Source organism: Astyanax mexicanus, chromosome 16 (assembly GCF_023375975.1).
Source record: "Astyanax mexicanus isolate ESR-SI-001 chromosome 16, AstMex3_surface, whole genome shotgun sequence".
NCBI classification, from domain to species: Eukaryota; Metazoa; Chordata; class Actinopteri; order Characiformes; family Acestrorhamphidae; genus Astyanax; species Astyanax mexicanus.
The window spans coordinates 40,395,590-40,413,304 of record NC_064423.1 but is presented as its reverse complement, the minus strand read 5'-3'; the positions used below and the strand labels follow the sequence as shown (position 1 = coordinate 40,413,304).

General features: G+C 37.5%; 2 protein-coding genes across 5 annotated transcripts in view; one reads left to right on the top strand and one right to left on the bottom strand.

Moving 5' to 3' along the window:
• calca (calcitonin/calcitonin-related polypeptide, alpha) overlaps positions 1-17,715 on the top strand; it is a 47,239-nt gene that overhangs the window by 2,073 nt on the left and 27,451 nt on the right. For 3 of the 4 annotated variants that reach the window (XM_049465408.1, XM_049465405.1, XM_049465406.1), the window contains exon 2: positions 2,694-2,838. The gene's annotated coding sequence lies outside the window, so the exon portion shown is untranslated. Of the gene's footprint in view, positions 1-1,809; positions 2,839-17,715 lie in introns of those variants that run through there. The other variant, XM_007239455.4, reaches the window with a different exon arrangement.
• On the bottom strand, positions 4,453-16,239 carry LOC103038630 (vitamin D 25-hydroxylase). The gene is made up of 5 exons (XM_022670104.2): positions 15,909-16,239; positions 13,927-14,068; positions 8,388-9,017; positions 6,863-7,189; positions 4,453-5,294 (listed from the first exon to the last, which is right to left on the bottom strand). Exons 1-5 carry the CDS (start codon positions 16,158-16,160, stop codon positions 5,113-5,115), a joined length of 1,533 nt encoding a protein of 510 aa, XP_022525825.2. The 5' UTR covers positions 16,161-16,239; the 3' UTR covers positions 4,453-5,112.

Below are 17,715 nucleotides of genomic sequence, written 5' to 3'. Positions count from 1 at the left end.
CTTCTCCAACTCCTTCTCCCACTGCTTCTCCTCCAACTGCACTGAACTAAACTCAACTGGAAACTCCAAAACTGGAAACTCTAAACTGGAAACTGAACTGTGTCTGCCCAGTTTAACTATTAGTCTCTGTGGCCTGTTTGGCCCCTGAGCTATGATTGGCCCTGTGGCCCAAATGTCTGTGTTTTGATTGGTCTAGGAGCAATTTCAAACTTTGGTGGGGATTCACAAAGGGCCATAAACCCCCCCTCGCTCACATGGTCAGCATGCTTCAGCATTTTTCTAATAGATCAAACCAAAAGAAAACTCAATTAAACAGTGGATCAAAATACATTTTTCAGCATATCAGTTTGTGAGGATAAATTCAGGAAACAAACAATCTTACAATTGAATCACAATAAATGTAATATATATATATATATTGCCCACAAACATGTACTATTCAAGATAATCTTAGAAATACAACGATGGATGGTACTCTGTCAGAAAGAGATCAAGAGTCATGTTATTATTTAAACCCAATTAAATCACTTAAAAGATAATACATGGTTAAACCACTGATAACCAAATAAAGCAAAATTATCAAATGCTAATTAAACCTTGTTGATTCAGACTTGAATGTGTAGGAGAATTCAATCAGGACACATCCAAACACATATACCATATACCAGACACATATACCATTATTTAGTAAACATTCTATAAAACACCTTTTTTATATAGTCAATATATATGTATTTTAAGCAAAATCTTCTGAGTGAGAAATTCCTCCCCTTTGCTGAGTGCTTAGATAAGCGGTTGGCATCGGAATTTACGACGGTGGGGGAAGGAGTTCTTTCTGCATCCCACCGAATTTGAGCCTGCAATGTTGAAAATGGAATCCCAAGCTTAGAACATTTCTCTTAATTTCATTAATCTTATTTCTAAGTGATTGCAGAAATAACTAGGCACAAACCCCTAAATTGGTACAACATTTGGTGAATTAACAATTTCCAAGGCATTAATTAAGTTTTGACACTCTCTTAAGTCCGCAGTCCCGTCCTAGTGATGGTGTTGCAAATGTTCCAAATGTTTACATTAACTCCGAGGTTTATGACTTGGAGGAATGTAAACAGAATTTTACCCTAAACTCGCATTTAGGGCTCTTGAGCGAGGCTGAGTGAAGAAATAGTCAGTAAATGTCATTTTGAAATTTAAGGTTGTTTGAAAAAAAGATTACTCCAAGGTTTTTTTAGAGTGTTCTGGGTTCGAAGTTTCCTTATAGGCCGTAAAGTGGGGGTAGTGTGTGTTTGTGTCCAAGCAATGAAGAAATCCTCTGGTTAATCCACTACACATGTTAATATCGTACTATATTTTTGTGATATCGTATCATGATAATATTGTTGTGGTAATACCGTAATATATTTTTGTGATGGTATTGTATCGTGATATCGTAATATCTTTTTGTGATATCGTATCGTAATATCTTTTTGTGATAATATCGTATTATATCATAATACTTTTTGTGATAATATCGTATTATATCATATCTTTTTGTGACGGTATTGTATCGTGATGTGATATATCGCAATATCGTAGTATCTTTGTGATATCGTATCATGATATCTTTTTGTGATAATATAGCATCGTAATATCTTTTTTTTTGATAGTACTGTATTGTGATAATGTATCGTGATATCTTTTCGTGATAATATCGTATCGTGATATCTTAATATCGTTTTGAGATGATATCGCATCGTGATGTATCTTTGGGATATCATATTACGATATCGTAGTATCTTTGTGATATCGTATCGTAATATCTTTTTGTGATAATATCGTATTATAATATATTTTTGTGATGGTATTGTATCGTGATATCATATTGCGATATTGTAGTCTATTTGTGATATCGTATCGTAATATCTTTTTGTGATAATATCGTATCCTGATATCGTAATATCTTTTCGTGATAATATTGTAATATCTTTTTTTTTTGATAGTACTGTATTGTGATAATGTATCGTGATCTCTTTTTGTGATAATATCGTATTGTGAAATCTTAATATAGTTTTGAGATGATATCGTATCTTAATATCTTTTCGTGATCTTTTTGTGATAATACTGTATCTTGATAATATCGCAATATCTTTTTTGTGATAATATTGTATCTTGATAATTGTATCGTAATACCTTTTTTCGATAATATCGAAACGTAATATCTTTTTGTGATATCGTATCATATTGTATCTTGACAATATTGTATTGTGATATCGTAATATCTTTTTGTGATAATATTGTATCATGATATCGTAATAACGTTTTGGGATATCGTATCGTGAATATATTGTTTTGTGATAATATTATAATATCTTTTTTTGATGGTATTGTATCGTGATATCGTATCGTGATAATATTGTATCGTGATATTGTATCGTCATAATATAATGTTCTTCAGCTTCTATAGGTTCACAGGATGTGCCAAAAGTCATGGGACACACATTAATCCTTGTCTATCACAGATCCCCCTGTTTTAGAGAACTCGCTCTGTTATTAGAGCAGCTGTTTATAATTAGAGTTTATACGGTTTGATCTGTATAAAGATAAATATGTGACGTGAATCACTGAAGCCGTTTTAAATTTTTAGCTATAGTCAGCAATAAGCCGAGACGGTGAGGCCGGAGATCTGGACATAAAATCAGTGATTTTTTTTTCAGTATCTTGTTGTAAATGGCTGGAAGAGTCCCGGCGGAACCGGAGCCAGATCGGGTTTGGAGTCGAGACGACTTGGCCTGAGAATCCTGGAGAAAAGGTCATTTAAGGAAACAAACAAAACCAGACGGACCTTCGGAGAGAAACACAGTAAAACACACATCTCACACTGTAGAATACAGTTTATATATAAAAAAACTTTATTTAAAACCAATTTATTTTTCTTTTTTACAGTACAATGTATAATAATAATATTAAATGTATATAAAACTATTTGTGCAGAAAAATACAGTATTGGTTAAAAAATACATAAAGGTCCCTTTAGAACTGCAGGTATGCAAACCTTTTATTATTGTTTAAAAAAAAAAATACAAAAAAGTATTCTTATTGAGCCAGTTTGAGATAATAATAGTTTGAAGATAATAATAATACTAATTAGTAATTATTATTATTCATTTTCCACCATTAATGATGAATTTCTTTTTAATATTTAAAATCAGTTATAAAATCAATTCCATGTATAAAAATATTCTGTTTTTTTTTTTTTTTAAACAAACATGGTATTGTGATAGGATGCAGCACCATTCGTGAAATTTCATCACTAATCACTACTAATTATTCCACAGCCAACTGTCAGTGATATTATTATAACACAGTGGAACTGATGTAAAATGAAAGAGTGGGGTCAGTGGATTTTTGGTATTTGCCTGGAGACAGGTTCTTGTCTGACTGCACTGTGTTGAGTGTAAAGTTTGGTAGAGGGGGGATCATTAGTTTTTTTCAGGAGTTTGGGCTCCACCCACTTAGTTCCACACTACTAAACCTTGTGGAAAGCCTTTTCGGAAAAGTTAAAGCTGTTATAGCTTTAAAGGACGGCTTAATATCATATTAAACTCTACGCCTTAAAAATGGGACGTCAGTTGATATGCAGTGATGGCAACATAGTGATGGACACATGGAAGTCTAATACTCTTTATAACCTCTTATTATTATTTTGCGTAAAATAAATAGTTCTGGATGAATTTTGAGTATATAAGTTATTGGTCTAAACCAATAGTTCACAAATTATTAAATAAGAATTATAATAATTGTTAAAAATGTATAAAATGCTGGTTTTAAATCTGCTGCATTAAAAACTGAGTCTGAATAATGGGTCAAATAGTTCACATGTAACCACAATCCCATCCTAGAATGGGCTAAATAAAATATATAGGATTAATTAAAGCTGATTGGGTCATTTGCTTGAATGTGACAGTTTAGTTCTACACTATTAGTGCATCTTTAAAAAAAATAGAAATAAAAAAAATAATTATATTATATAGATGTATTAAACACAGTGATTTTAGTTTTATTGTTTATGATTATGAAGCTTACAGCCAATAAAAACCCAAAAATCAGTATCTTAAAAAATTCTATTTTTTTTATGTTGAGTTTTCATTGGCTGTAAGCCATAATCATCAACAATAAACAATAAAGAAACAACTTTTCAATTATATTCTTTTTTTTTTTTTTTTAGAAATTAAAACCAAAACGTTTAAAAAGCTTTTGTTGAGCCTTATAATTTGTTTGGCTGTTTAGTTCCATTAACCGAAATAATGCTTAAAACCTGCCCAATCACCCTTAACTGTAAAAATAACCTGAAATGATACAAAATCCAGTGAAGTTAAATGATACAAAAGTGATCAGTAAACTGGCAGAATGTAAAAACAATTTTTTAAAACGTTTCTTTAGAGAAATTACAGAGAAACACCGTTAAAAAAAAAAAAACTGGATTAAAAAAACTGCTACAGGAAGACAGACGTCTGGCTGACCCACATGGAAACAGCAGCTTTAGACTTTAATACAGTTTATAATATAACACAAGCTACTAACGGCAGCACCAGGAGATGAAATAACGTGAGGAAATAATATCAAGACCTTAGGAGACCCAGACTTGGACCCAGACGTGGAGCTCTGCGCTGAGATAAATCAGAAGGCCGCTGTTGGTTCAGTGCTGATGATGGGTACGTGTGGCTGAGATCCCGGGAGCTTTCTGGGAAAGGCAGCTGCTCTGCTTCAGCTTGGCGGCTGCAGAACGCAGGGAACCGCGTGTTCTCATTTCGAGGAACACTGTGAAAGTGGTGGAGAGGTAAACTCTGTGAATGATTGACGGAGCGTGGCCAGCTGCGTGAGAAGTTCGTCCTGAATCCAGATGAATCCAGCTGTGCGTATACCCTCACACGACTCCACGCCTCCCGTCCGCGTGACCCCCCCCGCCCCGGCTCTTATCGCGTCTCTCGTCGGCCGAAGTTCCGCGGAAACCTTGGACGAATGATTAGCGAGAGTCAGCGGCAGGGGTCAGTCCCCCCGTGCAGTAAATGCGACGCAGGAGCCGTGCTGCACGAGTTTTCCCAGTAAAGTCCCCTGAGGTGAGAGTCTGCAGCTTTACTGCTGTCTCCTGACGGCGCAGATGGAGTAGGGCAGGGGCTGCAGAGTCATGCCCAGCTTCGGGCGGAGGCTGGGAATGCAGCCCTGAGGGAACTGCAGGCGGAACCGCTGGAGGAGGGTGGTGAAGAATAGGAACATCTCCATCCGTGCCAGCTGCTCACCCAGACAGTGACGTCTGCCTGAGAATAAAATATATATATATATATATATATATAGAATTTATACATCCCTTTCAGACTCTGCATCCATTACAGTGGACATCATGTATTTTCTCTTTATTTTTAAATGTTTTGTTGCACATAAAACTATTTGACCGGAATGAACCAGCCAATGAACAAGCTTAAAGCAATGAAACAGTGGCTTTGCCCCGCCCACTGCACTGGAAAAACAGTAGTACCAGTAGTAGCAGTGGCGTGCAGTTAATATAGTGGGTACCCCTTGTCTCATTTATCGCCCCCCCCCCCCCCCCCCCCCCCCCCGGAGTGAAAATCATGAATCTGTTTGGTTAGATTGTCCTGCGACTTTGCTAATAGCCTCATTACTACACCCTTCAAAAAAATCAGGAGAAGGGGCACGCAGACACAAGGGGGGAGGAGCTATTTAAAACAGCATTTTTGATTGGTTATAATAGCTGTCAGATAGACAAGAGTCCTGTAACAACTGAAAAACACAAAAAAAAAAAAAATAAATAAAAGGACTAATGCTTTGAATTAGTTGCTGTTTTTTATTTTAGTTAATTGAAAAAAAATATATATATGCTTATAGTTTACAATAACTATAATATATATTTCCTGATTAAATAGTATGTAATGATTTACATGCACCTATTGTTACCCCCTTTTTTTACTGTTAAAACATGGTAAAAAAATACAAACATAATAAACAAAATAACAAAATAAAATAAAAAGGTCGATATGAAATATATAAAATATTACCCACAGTCTTCCAATGCAATAGAAATAAAAAAGATATATAAAATATTTGAGTTAATTGTTAGTTAATTAATTGCAAGATTAGCTAGGTTGATTCTGGAGTACTAGTCTATTGTAGTCTTCTTTGTGTATGTGCATTACCAATAGAAAACAGCATTCTTATTCTTTTTTTCTTTACTGGAGATAATAATTCAGGCCTGAAAGGGATAGATACAGCTTAGTTTCTTTGATTTTTTTTTACCAAATTGAAAAAAAAAAAGATGGATGATCACAAGCCATCAAACCAAACTGAACTGCTTGAGTGAATTTTTGCACCAGGAGTAAAGCAGCATAAAGTTATCCAAAAGCAGTGTGTAAGACTGGTGGAGGAGGAGAACATGATGCCAACATGCATGAAAAAAAAAATGTTTGTCTAGACTCTAGTAGATATATAATGGGAAATGAGAACAGTGTTGATTTTACTTTTGCTAAAAACAGCAAAAAAGTAGAACTGATAATTAGGGGTGGTTGATATGGCACCATATTTCAGGGTATAATATCGTTAATATATCATTGCGTACGATACAGTATGGCATTTTTTAATATCTCAGTTAGAGGTGTGCCATATCACATTAAATTGTATGCAATGATAAAATAAAGTTTTTTAATTTTGTTGCAGTAGTGCATTGTTGAAATATATTTATTTTTATTTCAGTGTTTTGTCATATCGCCAAGATATCGTGATATTATTTTATGGCCTCCCTATTCTCTATGATACATGAATATTTGTAATGCACGATGCTGAAACGATATATCGTGCAGCTCTGGATACCTACCCACTGAAAACGGCACGAAGGCGTCTTGTCTCATAAAGTTTCCGTTGTTGTCCAGGAACCTCTCCGGGCAGAAGACGCCGGGTTCCCGCCAGTACTTCTCGTCGAAGTGCACGGAGTACAGGTTGGTGATGACCATCGTTCCTCGAGGGATGGTGTATCCTCGCACCACCGTGTCCTGAGACGTGGCTCTGAAGATTCCCAGAGGAACGATGTTGCAGAAGCGCAGAACTTCGTGCAGCACCGCCTCCACGTACGGCATCCTCTGCTTATCCTCCATGGTTGGAGCTCTGCCATTTAAAACACTGTCGATCTCCCTGTGGACCTTCTCTGCACAGATAAGAAACCATACAATATACAGAGAGCACTTAAAGATGATGCTTTTCCATGATTTTACCAAATTAAAAACCTCTGGAATATAATCAAGAGGAAGATGGATGATCACAAACCATCAAACCACCAAACTGAACTGCTTGAATTTTTGCACCAGGAGTAAAGCAGCATAAAGTTATCCAAAAGCAGTGTGTAAGACTGGTGGAGGAGAACATGATGCTTAAAAACCATCAGGGTTAATCCACCAAATATTGATATATTTTTTGAACTCCATTTCTAAAACTTTATGAATATGAACTTGTTTTCTTTGCATTATTTGAGGTCTGAAAGCTCTGCCTCTTTTTTTGTTATTTTCAGCCATTTCTTATATTTCTCATTTTCTGTAAATAAATGCTCTAAATGAGAATATTTTTATTTGTAATTTGGGAGAAATGTTGTCTGTAGTTTATAGAATAAAACAACAATGTTCATTTTACTCAAACATAAACTTATAAATAGCAAAATCAGAGAAACTACTGATAATACAGGAAATGCTAAATGTCAGGGACAAGATACTAGCTCTAGTCCTGGTTCTGGAGAGTTTCTGTGGAATTTTGGATTTCTGCCAAATTTGCTCATCTTTCTACATGGACAATTCTAGACAGATGTCGCCGGTCACCATCATTACCATCCACCGTACTTGTAGTCCACTGTGGGTGGTAATAATTGCTACCTTCTAAAAATTGACATATTTCCTTTTGGTCCTTATATCCTCCGATACACGTGAAGTCAGAGCTGCTGCTGATGCTGCTGATGCTGTAGCATTGCCGAGTAGCATCACAGCGCTAACGCTCGGAGAAAAGCGCAGCGGCTCGGTTCTGATACATCAGCTCACAGATGCCCTGTGCTGTAGACATCACCCTAGGAGTGATGAGGGGAGAGAGCGCCATCTACTGTACCCACCGAGAGGGCGCAGGGCCAATTTTGCTCCCTCTGAGCGCCGGCAGCTTGATGGTAAAGCTGCATGAGCGGGGGTTCGAACCTGCGACCTCTTAGCTGCTCATAGTGGCAGCGCTTTAGACCACTGGACCACTCGGTTTTGACACACTGTGTCAAAATTTCTTGACGAATATACAAAACTCTCCAAACTGGCCTGGAATACACTATTTTTTACATTGATTCCATTAAAAGTTCAGAAACTCCACCAGTTTCTCACCTTGTACGCTGGGATACAGCGCCAGGTAGAGCATGGCCCAGCGCAGGGTGTTGGTGGTGGTCTCGGTTCCGGCGATAATGAGCTCCCCGACGGAGAAGATGAGGTTCTCCCTGGAGAAAGACGTGGCCTCGTCGCCGGCGCTCTGCTCCATCTCGTCCAGGTAGGCGTCGATGTAGTGCCGCGGCGAGTGCTGCACCCTGCCCTGGGAGAAGCGCTCGATGATCTGCAGCAGGAAGTCGTACACCTTGTTGGCGTTTCTGAAGAGCTTCTGGTGTTTCCCGAAGGGCAGGTACTCGATCCAGGGGAAGGCGTTGTAGAGGAAGGCCCAGGCGCTGGCCGCCAGCTCCACGTTCTCGCTGAAGATCTGGATCATGTGCTGGAAGTCCCGGTCGTCGTAGGTGAAGCGCTGGCCGAATATCACCAGGTTGGTGACGTTGGACACGGCGTTGGTGACCAGGTGTTGGGGGTTGAAGGGTTTGCCCTTGTGTGTGTCGATGGCGTCCACGAAGAACATGCACTCCTCTGAGATCCTCTGGAACATGGCCTCCCCGCTGCCGAAGTAGCGGAAGCTGTTGACGGCCAGCTTGCGGTGCTCGATCCAGCCGCGGCCGTATTTGCAGTTGAGGAGTCCTGGAAGGTCAATTTAAAGAGAATATTTGCTCAGTCTGGAGCTGATCGATGACTCGGGGTCAATAACATTCCTAGAGCTGCATCGTGACTCAATCAGCATTAAGAACAGTTCAGACTAAAGAAAACAGTTCTTTTGTTTTAATGTTAAAAAGAAAGATTGGAACAATGTTTAATGTGAAATTATCGTGAAAAGGTCAATAAAACACTTAGAAATCGAGGTTAAAACTCATTTTTACTCATTTTTTGTGTATTTCGATTTATTTATATCTAAATGTACGTGTTAAAAGATTAATAGAAATATATCGAATCTGAAGAACCTTTTCATCTTCAATTGCTAAAACCATCTTGTTTTTTTTTTTTACTAAACCTTGGAAGAACCTAAAACGTAAAAAAATATATATAAATAATCTTTGGTTTATTTGTAGTTGAGTAGAAAGATGTTGAAACAATGCTTTAAACAATGTTGAAATATCGACAATCAAATATATATATATGTTGATTCGTGAATGTGAAAAAAAAAAACACATCAAAATATATGGGACATATATTTTTTCATTAATGTAATAATGAACTCATCCAAACTATGAGGAAAAACATTTATGGAATTATTTAATAAACGAAGAAAAAAAACAGACTATTAGCTGGATTTGATTTTCTTATGAGTCAGAGTCACCTGGAATTCAGGCTTTCAGTTAACAGCTGTGCTGAACTCATCAAGAGTAAATTACTTGAATTTCTTGTCTCTTAAAAAAGTGTTTGAGAGCATCAGTTAAAGTAAAGTAGTGAAGAGGTAGAGTTACAGGTATACAGTGAATAGTGAATATTTGAGTAATGTTCGAATCCAGATTATGAGAAGCGAGAGCTACTTAATTTAGTAAAAAAAACAAATGAGAAACAAACTGTTAATTAAAAATGATACAATGATGAAACTGGCACTCATCAGGACCGCCGAAGTAAAGGAAGAGCAAGAGTTTCCTTACATTTAAGTTACTACATGATTCCTTATGTATTCCTTCATAGTCTGATAGATCACTTCACTATTCATTTATAATGTAGATAATAGTGAAGCTTAGAACAATGGCAATTAGTCCTAAATACATGTAGGCTTGTTATCTAGAACCATTGCATACTTTATCATCCTCTATTCACACTGTTTTTCACTAGTCTTCAATGGTCTCCATTGGTTTAAATGGTCTTCAGTGTCCCCCCCACCCCTACAAAGTGTCCTATAAGATCAGTAAAGCTGATAAGCTGATAGAAAAACGAGTGAAGAAACAAGGAGGGTGGTCATAATGTTCTGGCTGAACTGTGTAAACTTTGTAGTCCATTGGGTTTAAAGGAATGACCTGAATTGTTCTGGTAATAATCTGATTACATCACATTACTCTTCTGATTGACCTTTCATCTCTAGTTCAGCTCAGCTCTCTCACAGCTCCCTCCCTCCACTCTGCTCTGGAAACCTCGCCAGATAACGTCCCTACCAACAGACAAACATTCATAGAAAGATTTCTGGTGGTTCCTGGTGGTTCACCGGTTCAGCAGAAGCCCTGTGGTTGATTTCTGACAACGTGAGGATTTTCTACTGGAAACTGTTTGTTTTAATTGATCACAATCACATACAGATACATCTAAATAAAATTGGATATCATTGGACATTTACTTTATTTCAGTGATTCAGTTAAAAAATGTGAAACTCATATATTATATAGATGTATTAAACACAGAGTGATCTATTTTAAGTGTTTATTTCTTTTATTGTTGATGATTATGAAGCTTACAGCCAATGAAAACCCAAAAATCAGTGTCTCAGAAAATTAGAATATTATATTGGTAGACCAGTTGGTACTTTCTGCAGTGTGGGCAGTGTGCTGCAAGTCCTGCTGGAAAATGAAATCTGCATCTCCATAAAATTTATAAGCAGAGGAATCAATGTTAAAACTCATTATTATTTAGATTTTTTTTAGCATTTTTATTGTATTTTGATTTCTAAATATGTAAATGTAAGTGGTAAAAGATTCATAGAAACAATCTGAAAACTATTTTCTTGCTCAATCATTCAAACCATTTGTTTTTACTAACCTCTAAAGAATCTATAACCAATAAAAAATGACCTATGGTTTATTCGTAGTTAAAAAGACAGACATTGGAACAATGTTGCAATATCAACAATCTAATATATCTTTTAAAATGAAAATGTGTGCCAAGTCCTGCTGGAAAATGAAATCCACATCTCCATAAACGTTGTAGCTGCAGAGGGAAGCTGTAAGATATGAAGTGCTGTAAGATTTTGTGGGAAAACAAAACTGCACTGACTTTAGACTTGATAATAAAACACAGTGGATCAACACCAGCAGATGACAGACATGACTCTCCAAACCATCACTGATTGGTGGAAACTTCACACTAGACCTCGAGCAGTTTGGACTGTGTGTCTCTCCACTCTTCCTCCAGACTCTGCTCCCTTCATTTCCTTTAAATGAAATGTAAAATGTACTGATGATCAGTGATGGTTTGGAGAGTCATGTCTGTCATCTGCTGCTGTTGATCCACTGTGTTTTATTATCAAGTCTAAAGTCAGTGCAGTTTTGTTTTCCCACAAAATCTTACAGCACTTCATATCTCACAGCTTCCCTCTGCTACTGACTACTTTTATTGAGATGAGGATTTCATTTTCCAGCAGGATTTGGCACACTGCCCACACTGCCAAAAGTACCAATTAGTCTTAATATATAATATTCTAATTTTCTGAGAAACTGATTTTTGGGTTTTCATTGGCTATAAGCCAAAATCGTCAGCAATAAAATAAATAAACGCTTTAATAGATCTATATAATTTATGAGTTTCACATTTTGAAGTTACTGAAATAAAGTAACTTTTCAATGAGACTCCCATTAGGAGACCAAATAATTCAGTTTAAATTAAATACTTCTGAAGAGCATCTTTACACTGTAAAACTTGCAGTGTACACAAAAACTGACCAAGCTGACTCAGTTAAAGGTATTTTATGAGAAACGTAAAAACAGAAAAAGAAAAAGTAAAAAAAAAAGTAAAATTAAATTAAAAGCTTAACAACTTGAGTTGAAAGTTTAAAAACCTGATTTAAAAGCTAAAAAGCCTGAGTTAAAATCTTAAAAACTTTAATTGAAAGCTTAAAAACTTGATCTAAAAGCTTAAAAACCTGAGTTAAAAGCTTAAAAGCCTGAGATAAAATCTTAAAAACTTTAGTTGAAAGCTTAAAAACTTGAATTGAAAGCTTAAAAACCCTAGGTAAATTTTAAAAACTTGAGTTAAAAACTTTAAACCCTGAGTTGAAAGCTTCACAACCTGAGTTAAAAGCTTAAAAAACCTGAGTTGAAAGCCTAAAGAATTGGGTTAAAAGCTTTAAAATGTAAGTTAAATGGCTGACAAATCAGGAACTCCAGTTGAAATCACAAAACCTAACTGGATTAATTCATTTAAAATAAAAAAAGTAAGTTATAACATATTGCTGTATTTTTTACAGTATATATACCATATTAAAATCACCAAAATATTTGAAATAAACATGTTTTCAGGTCATCTGACAGCATTAACACCACCTTTATTTTTATACACTCTAGACTGTACATAATCATATCAGCTCTTATCTTATCAGCTCTACTGAGCATAAAGTACACTTTATAGTTCTACTGTATAATTACAGACTGTAGCCGTATACCGGTTTCTCTTTATACTTTATTATATACAGTAATGTGATATCATCATTATCATGGGAATATTCCCACACATAGCATAGTATCATATGCAACTGAGATTCATTTCGTTTTTTTAGCTGGGAATTTCTAATGATTTGTGATTCTCTGGTTAATTTAAAGGGGATATTTTATGCAAAACTCACTTTTTGCATCGTTTTTCTCCTTGGGTCTCCACCGCCCCTATAAACATCCCAAACTCCACACTGCATCATGACTCAAACACTATTAAGAATAGTTAAATAAAATGTTGACATAATGTCAGTTGTTTCAATGTTGAAAGTAATGTTGAGACTATCTTTACTGTTAAACGATTGTAAAAAAAAAAAAAAAAAAAAAAAAAGGTAATCTAAACTCTTATAAATCTTCTTATTAATATTATCATTATTTAGTTTTTTTTTAGCATTTTATTATATTTAGTTTTTGAAATATCTAATTGTATGTCTTTTAAATAGAAAACAGTAACAGCAACAAACTAGAAAGTAAAGTTTGCAAATTTACTTCTGCTTTAGTCTGAAGAATGTTTTTTTTTTTGCTGCAAGTGATTTTTTTTTTGGTTAAAACCAATGTTTTTACTTAACCCTTGAAGAACCGTGCAAAAAAAATGTAGAACAGACAAAAAAACTAAACTTTGTAATTAAGAAGTGAGATGTTAATTTAACTATTGAATTTTTCCAGGTCTATGAAATGCATCTATGAGCCGTTTGGATGCTCCTCCCTTATTGTGACATCACAATACATAAACCTGCATAGAACCACCCTGGCTCCACCCCTTACCCGTAAACCACCACCAGAGCCCCGCCCACTATACCTTCAGTTGAAGAAACACCATTTCAGTCTCTGGTTTAGAACCTTAGATAGTACACAGCAAGTTAGCCAGAAGACTTCTTCTGAGGGAGGGATCTATACCTAACAGCTCATTCAGAAAGGGACTGAAACTGGTAAGAATGGAGCTGGTGAGATCTCTCTATCTTTGTGTGAGAGTGATTTTGTTTTGTACTACAGCCCATAGACCTATTCTAACGTGTCTAAAAGAGCTTTTTAATATGTCCCCTTTAATACGATGATAATCCAGAGACTGCCAAACTCTTTCATCAATAGTTGGGGATTTAAAAAATGCAGACAACGGCATTTATCTTTTTCTAAGCTCTGAGAACAGAGTGCCATCTTTGTCCTACCTCCCATTTTGGTCATCTTCTGGAACAGAGGCAGAGACGGCCGGTCGGCGAACACTTCGCTCTGGTGATAAAGGCACTCTTTAATGGCATCGTAGCCGTTCAGTATGACGGTAGAGATCCCTCCCAGGTCCAGACTGAAGATCTGCAGATAAACGCAGGGAGAAGAGATGCTTGATTAAGTGACCCACATGCAGACAAACGTTCAGGTTGCCAGATAGCTTAATGGAAAGCGTCTCTCAGGCCGGCTGGGGTTGATTGTAAGCGGAGGATACAGTTCAGAGTGGCTGGAGCTGACTCAGCACCTCTTCGCTGTGGTTGCAGCTCGCTGCCAAAACTGCAATTGGAAATGCAATCTTTTGTTCCCCTCTGAGCGCTTTTACTAACACAGTGGAGACACGGCTGAAGACAGCTGTGACACGTTCGAAAAGATCCATCTGTTGGGATTATCTAAAACATACTGTATGCACCATTAACCCTTAAAGAGCCCAGAGCTTTTTCTAAATATTAGTATAGTCGAGATTAAAAAACTAAATATTTAATTAATCAAGATTTAGCTGAGGAGCCAACTGATAACTTTACCCGGGTAAAGTGCTGGGTGAGGTAAAGTCCTGAGCTGGGTAAAGTGCTGGGTCAGGTAAAGTGCTGGGTCAGGTAAAGTTCTGAGCTGGGTAAAGTGCTGGGTCGGGTAAAGTGCTGGGTCGGGTAAAGTGTTGGGCTGGGTCAGGTAAAGTGCTGGGTCAGGTTAAGTGCTGGGTCAGGTAAAGTGTTGGGCTGGGTCAGGTAAAGTGCTGGGTCAGGTAAAGTGCTGGGTGAGGTAAAGTGCTGGGCTGGGTAAAGTGCTGGGCTAAGTAAAGGGCTGGGCTGGGTAAAGTGCTGGGTCAGGTAAAGTCCTGAACTGGGTAAAGTGGTGGGTCAGGTAAAGTGCTGGGTCGGGTAAAGTGCTGGATCAGGTAAAGTGCTAGGTCAGGTAAAGTTCTGGGCTGGGTAAAGTGCTGTGCTGGATCAGGTAAAGTGCTGGGTCAGGTAAAGTTCTGAGCTGGGTAAAGTGCTGGGTCAGGTAAAGTGCTGGGTCGGGTAAAGTGCTGGGTTGGGTAAAGTCCTGGGTCAGGTAAAGTCCTGGGTCAGGTAAAGTCCAGGGTCAGGTAAAGTGGGGGGCTGGGTAAAGGGCTGGGGCAGATAAAGTGCTGGGCTGGGTAAAGTGGTGGGTTGGGCAAAGTGGTGGGCTGGAAAAAGTTCTACCCAGCACAGCACAGCACTTTACCCAACCCAGCACTTTACCCAACCCAGCACTTTACCCAACCCAGCACTTTTCCCAACCCAGCACTTTACCCAACCCAGCACTTTACCCAACCCAGCATGAACTGCATGCACCACAAAATTACATACCAATTTATATATACATACATTTAAGCAATATACATGCATAACAGTCCATTAAAGTCCAACTACTTTATAGAGATAAATATCTATCTAAAAATAAAAAAACGTCAAGATATAAATTGTAATGAAGATATAGTGCACATATCACTACTTTTACAATATTTTATAGAGAAAATATGTAAAACGTATATGAAAATAGATTAAAATGGCCAATTATAAATTAAGTTTCCTTAATGTGTACTGCAATTGTTTGAAATCAAGCAACATTTATGCATAACATGTATAAAATTGAAGTCCTTTAAAGTCCAACAATTTGAGGGTTAAAACTTTCAAAAGTTAACTATCTATCTAAAAATTCAATCAAATAAATAAATAAACTTTAAGCTGTACCATATATAAAATAATATTTATTATAATGCATACATCACTCTTTTAACAAACTTTTAAATATTTAAAAAATACAAAATAAATCGCCCCAAAAATGTGTCTTAATGTTTACTGCAGTTATTTAAAATGAAAAGTATATTAGTGCTGATAAATGAGATTAAAGTGAGATTAAGTGTTTATAAGATGTGTATAAAGTGTTTATAAGGTGTTAATACCTGTCCATAAGTCTCGCTCTGGTTCTTCATGTAAACGTGCGGCTCCACGGCCAGCGAGAGGATGTTCCCGATGAGCGGCAGCGGCGCGGGGCCGGGGGGGAACCCGCGCGGTCTGCGCTGCTTCACCAGCCGCCGAGCCACCAGCACCAGCAGGCAGGTCACCGCCAGACTGCAGCCGAACTGCAGCCCCTTCCCGCGGCTCAGCGCGCTCAGCAATGCCCGCGGGCTCTCCGTCTGCTCCGGACCCGTCATCCTGCAGCGGCGCGCGGTGCGGTGTGAGCTCGGAGTCCGGCTGCTGCTGCTCCTCCACACGCCGCCTATCCCCCGCCTCCAGCCCGCCTCCGCCACCCGCCACGCCGCCGACCCGCCACACAGATCATTACCGACTATTGATCAGCCTTTCCCAATAAACACTGCCGAGTTCCACCCAGCCCTGCAGGAGATCAATACACACCAGTTACACACTTATCTGTAAACCAATACTGAGAAACAAAGTTACTAAAATTTACACCAAAGTAATAAATAAATAAAAATAAAAATAAAATATCCATTTGCTTAAAATATGGAAGCCCATTCCTGCTTCCAACTTTTAACACTTTCAGACCTGAATTATGTTAAATTTATGGAAAAATAAATAAAGGCTGTTTCTGTCTGTAATGCACACAATATTCCTAATATTAAATCTGTATTTAAATAAATCCAATGAACTAAAATTTGTATTCCTAAACATAATTAAAAAAGTGTTCAAAGACTAAGAATTAGTTCTCATTTTTTCATGTGGTGCAGAGTGAGTGGCTGATTTTTTTTGTCCAGTGCAGTGGGCGGAGCTAAGCTACTTTATCATTGGCTGGCTTAATGTAATTGCTGCAGGGTCTTAACGGGTTAAAAATCTCTTTTATTGTGGTAATTCCTGCCTCTGCAGCGCCCCCACAGGTTCAACTAGACTATAGGCGAGGATGATGTTTCAGCGTATAATCAATAATCAATAATAATTACCCCCCCACTGCTCAGCCCAATCAGCTCTTCCTCCTGTTCCGGCCCTAAACCCATACATCACCCAGCACCCCTCCCAAACCCCAAACTGTCTCTTTTTCTGAGCTGAGGGTGGAGTCAGCTAAAATCAGAGGGGTTTAGTTTAGTTTAGTTTAAAAGGAGAACTTGCGGTGTGAAAATACCTTTGGTTGAATTAAATGAATGAAAAACATGATAAGTATTCAATTTTGTTGAATAGCCTCCAGCATTCTGAGATACAGCCAGATGTTTTTAGCCGATGCTCCCAAAAAGTCACATTTTTACCACTATTAATTTATTTCCAGATATTTACATCTGAATCTGATACACAGTTCAGAAGATAAAAGCTTCTATCTAAACCCATCCATTTTTTGTATGAGATTAGTAGCAAATCCTTTGTTTGCAATATCTGCATTAAGCCTGTGACATCAGTAGACTTTACATTCTTATTTTCTGACACTTTCCAGGCTTTTAGTGCAGCATGTTTTATCTGGTGTTTGTTGTGGGGGTTTACTCCCTTCAGTCTCCTCTTTAGCAGGTAAAACACAGTCTGTATAGGGTTAAAGTCTGGAGATTGACTTGTTTTGGTGCCATGCTGCATTAGGAAGGATCTCCCTATTAGTTTGGTTGCATCTTTCTTTGAATTGACAGACATTTTTTTTGGTAGACCTTCATAGTAGAGTTCATCTTCCATCAATACAGATTAACGAAACTGTCCCAGAAGATGAATTTCAGCTTTTAATTTCAGGTATTTTCGTACATCTGGATCTGATTCACAGGTATCTCCTGGATGAGT

Excerpts from the sequence above, each read along its gene's own strand:
- LOC103038630 (XM_022670104.2), bottom strand. The coding sequence starts at position 16,160 with ATGACGGGTCCGGAGCAGACGGAGAGCCCGCGGGCATTGCTGAGCGCG. Across the intron at positions 7,190-8,387 it reads GCTGTATCCCAGCGTACAAG|AGAAGGTCCACAGGGAGATC; the intron begins GTGAGAAACTGG and ends TTATCTGTGCAG. Across the intron at positions 5,295-6,862 it reads CTTCGTGCCGTTTTCAGTGG|GCAGACGTCACTGTCTGGGT; the intron begins GTAGGTATCCAG and ends TTTTATTCTCAG.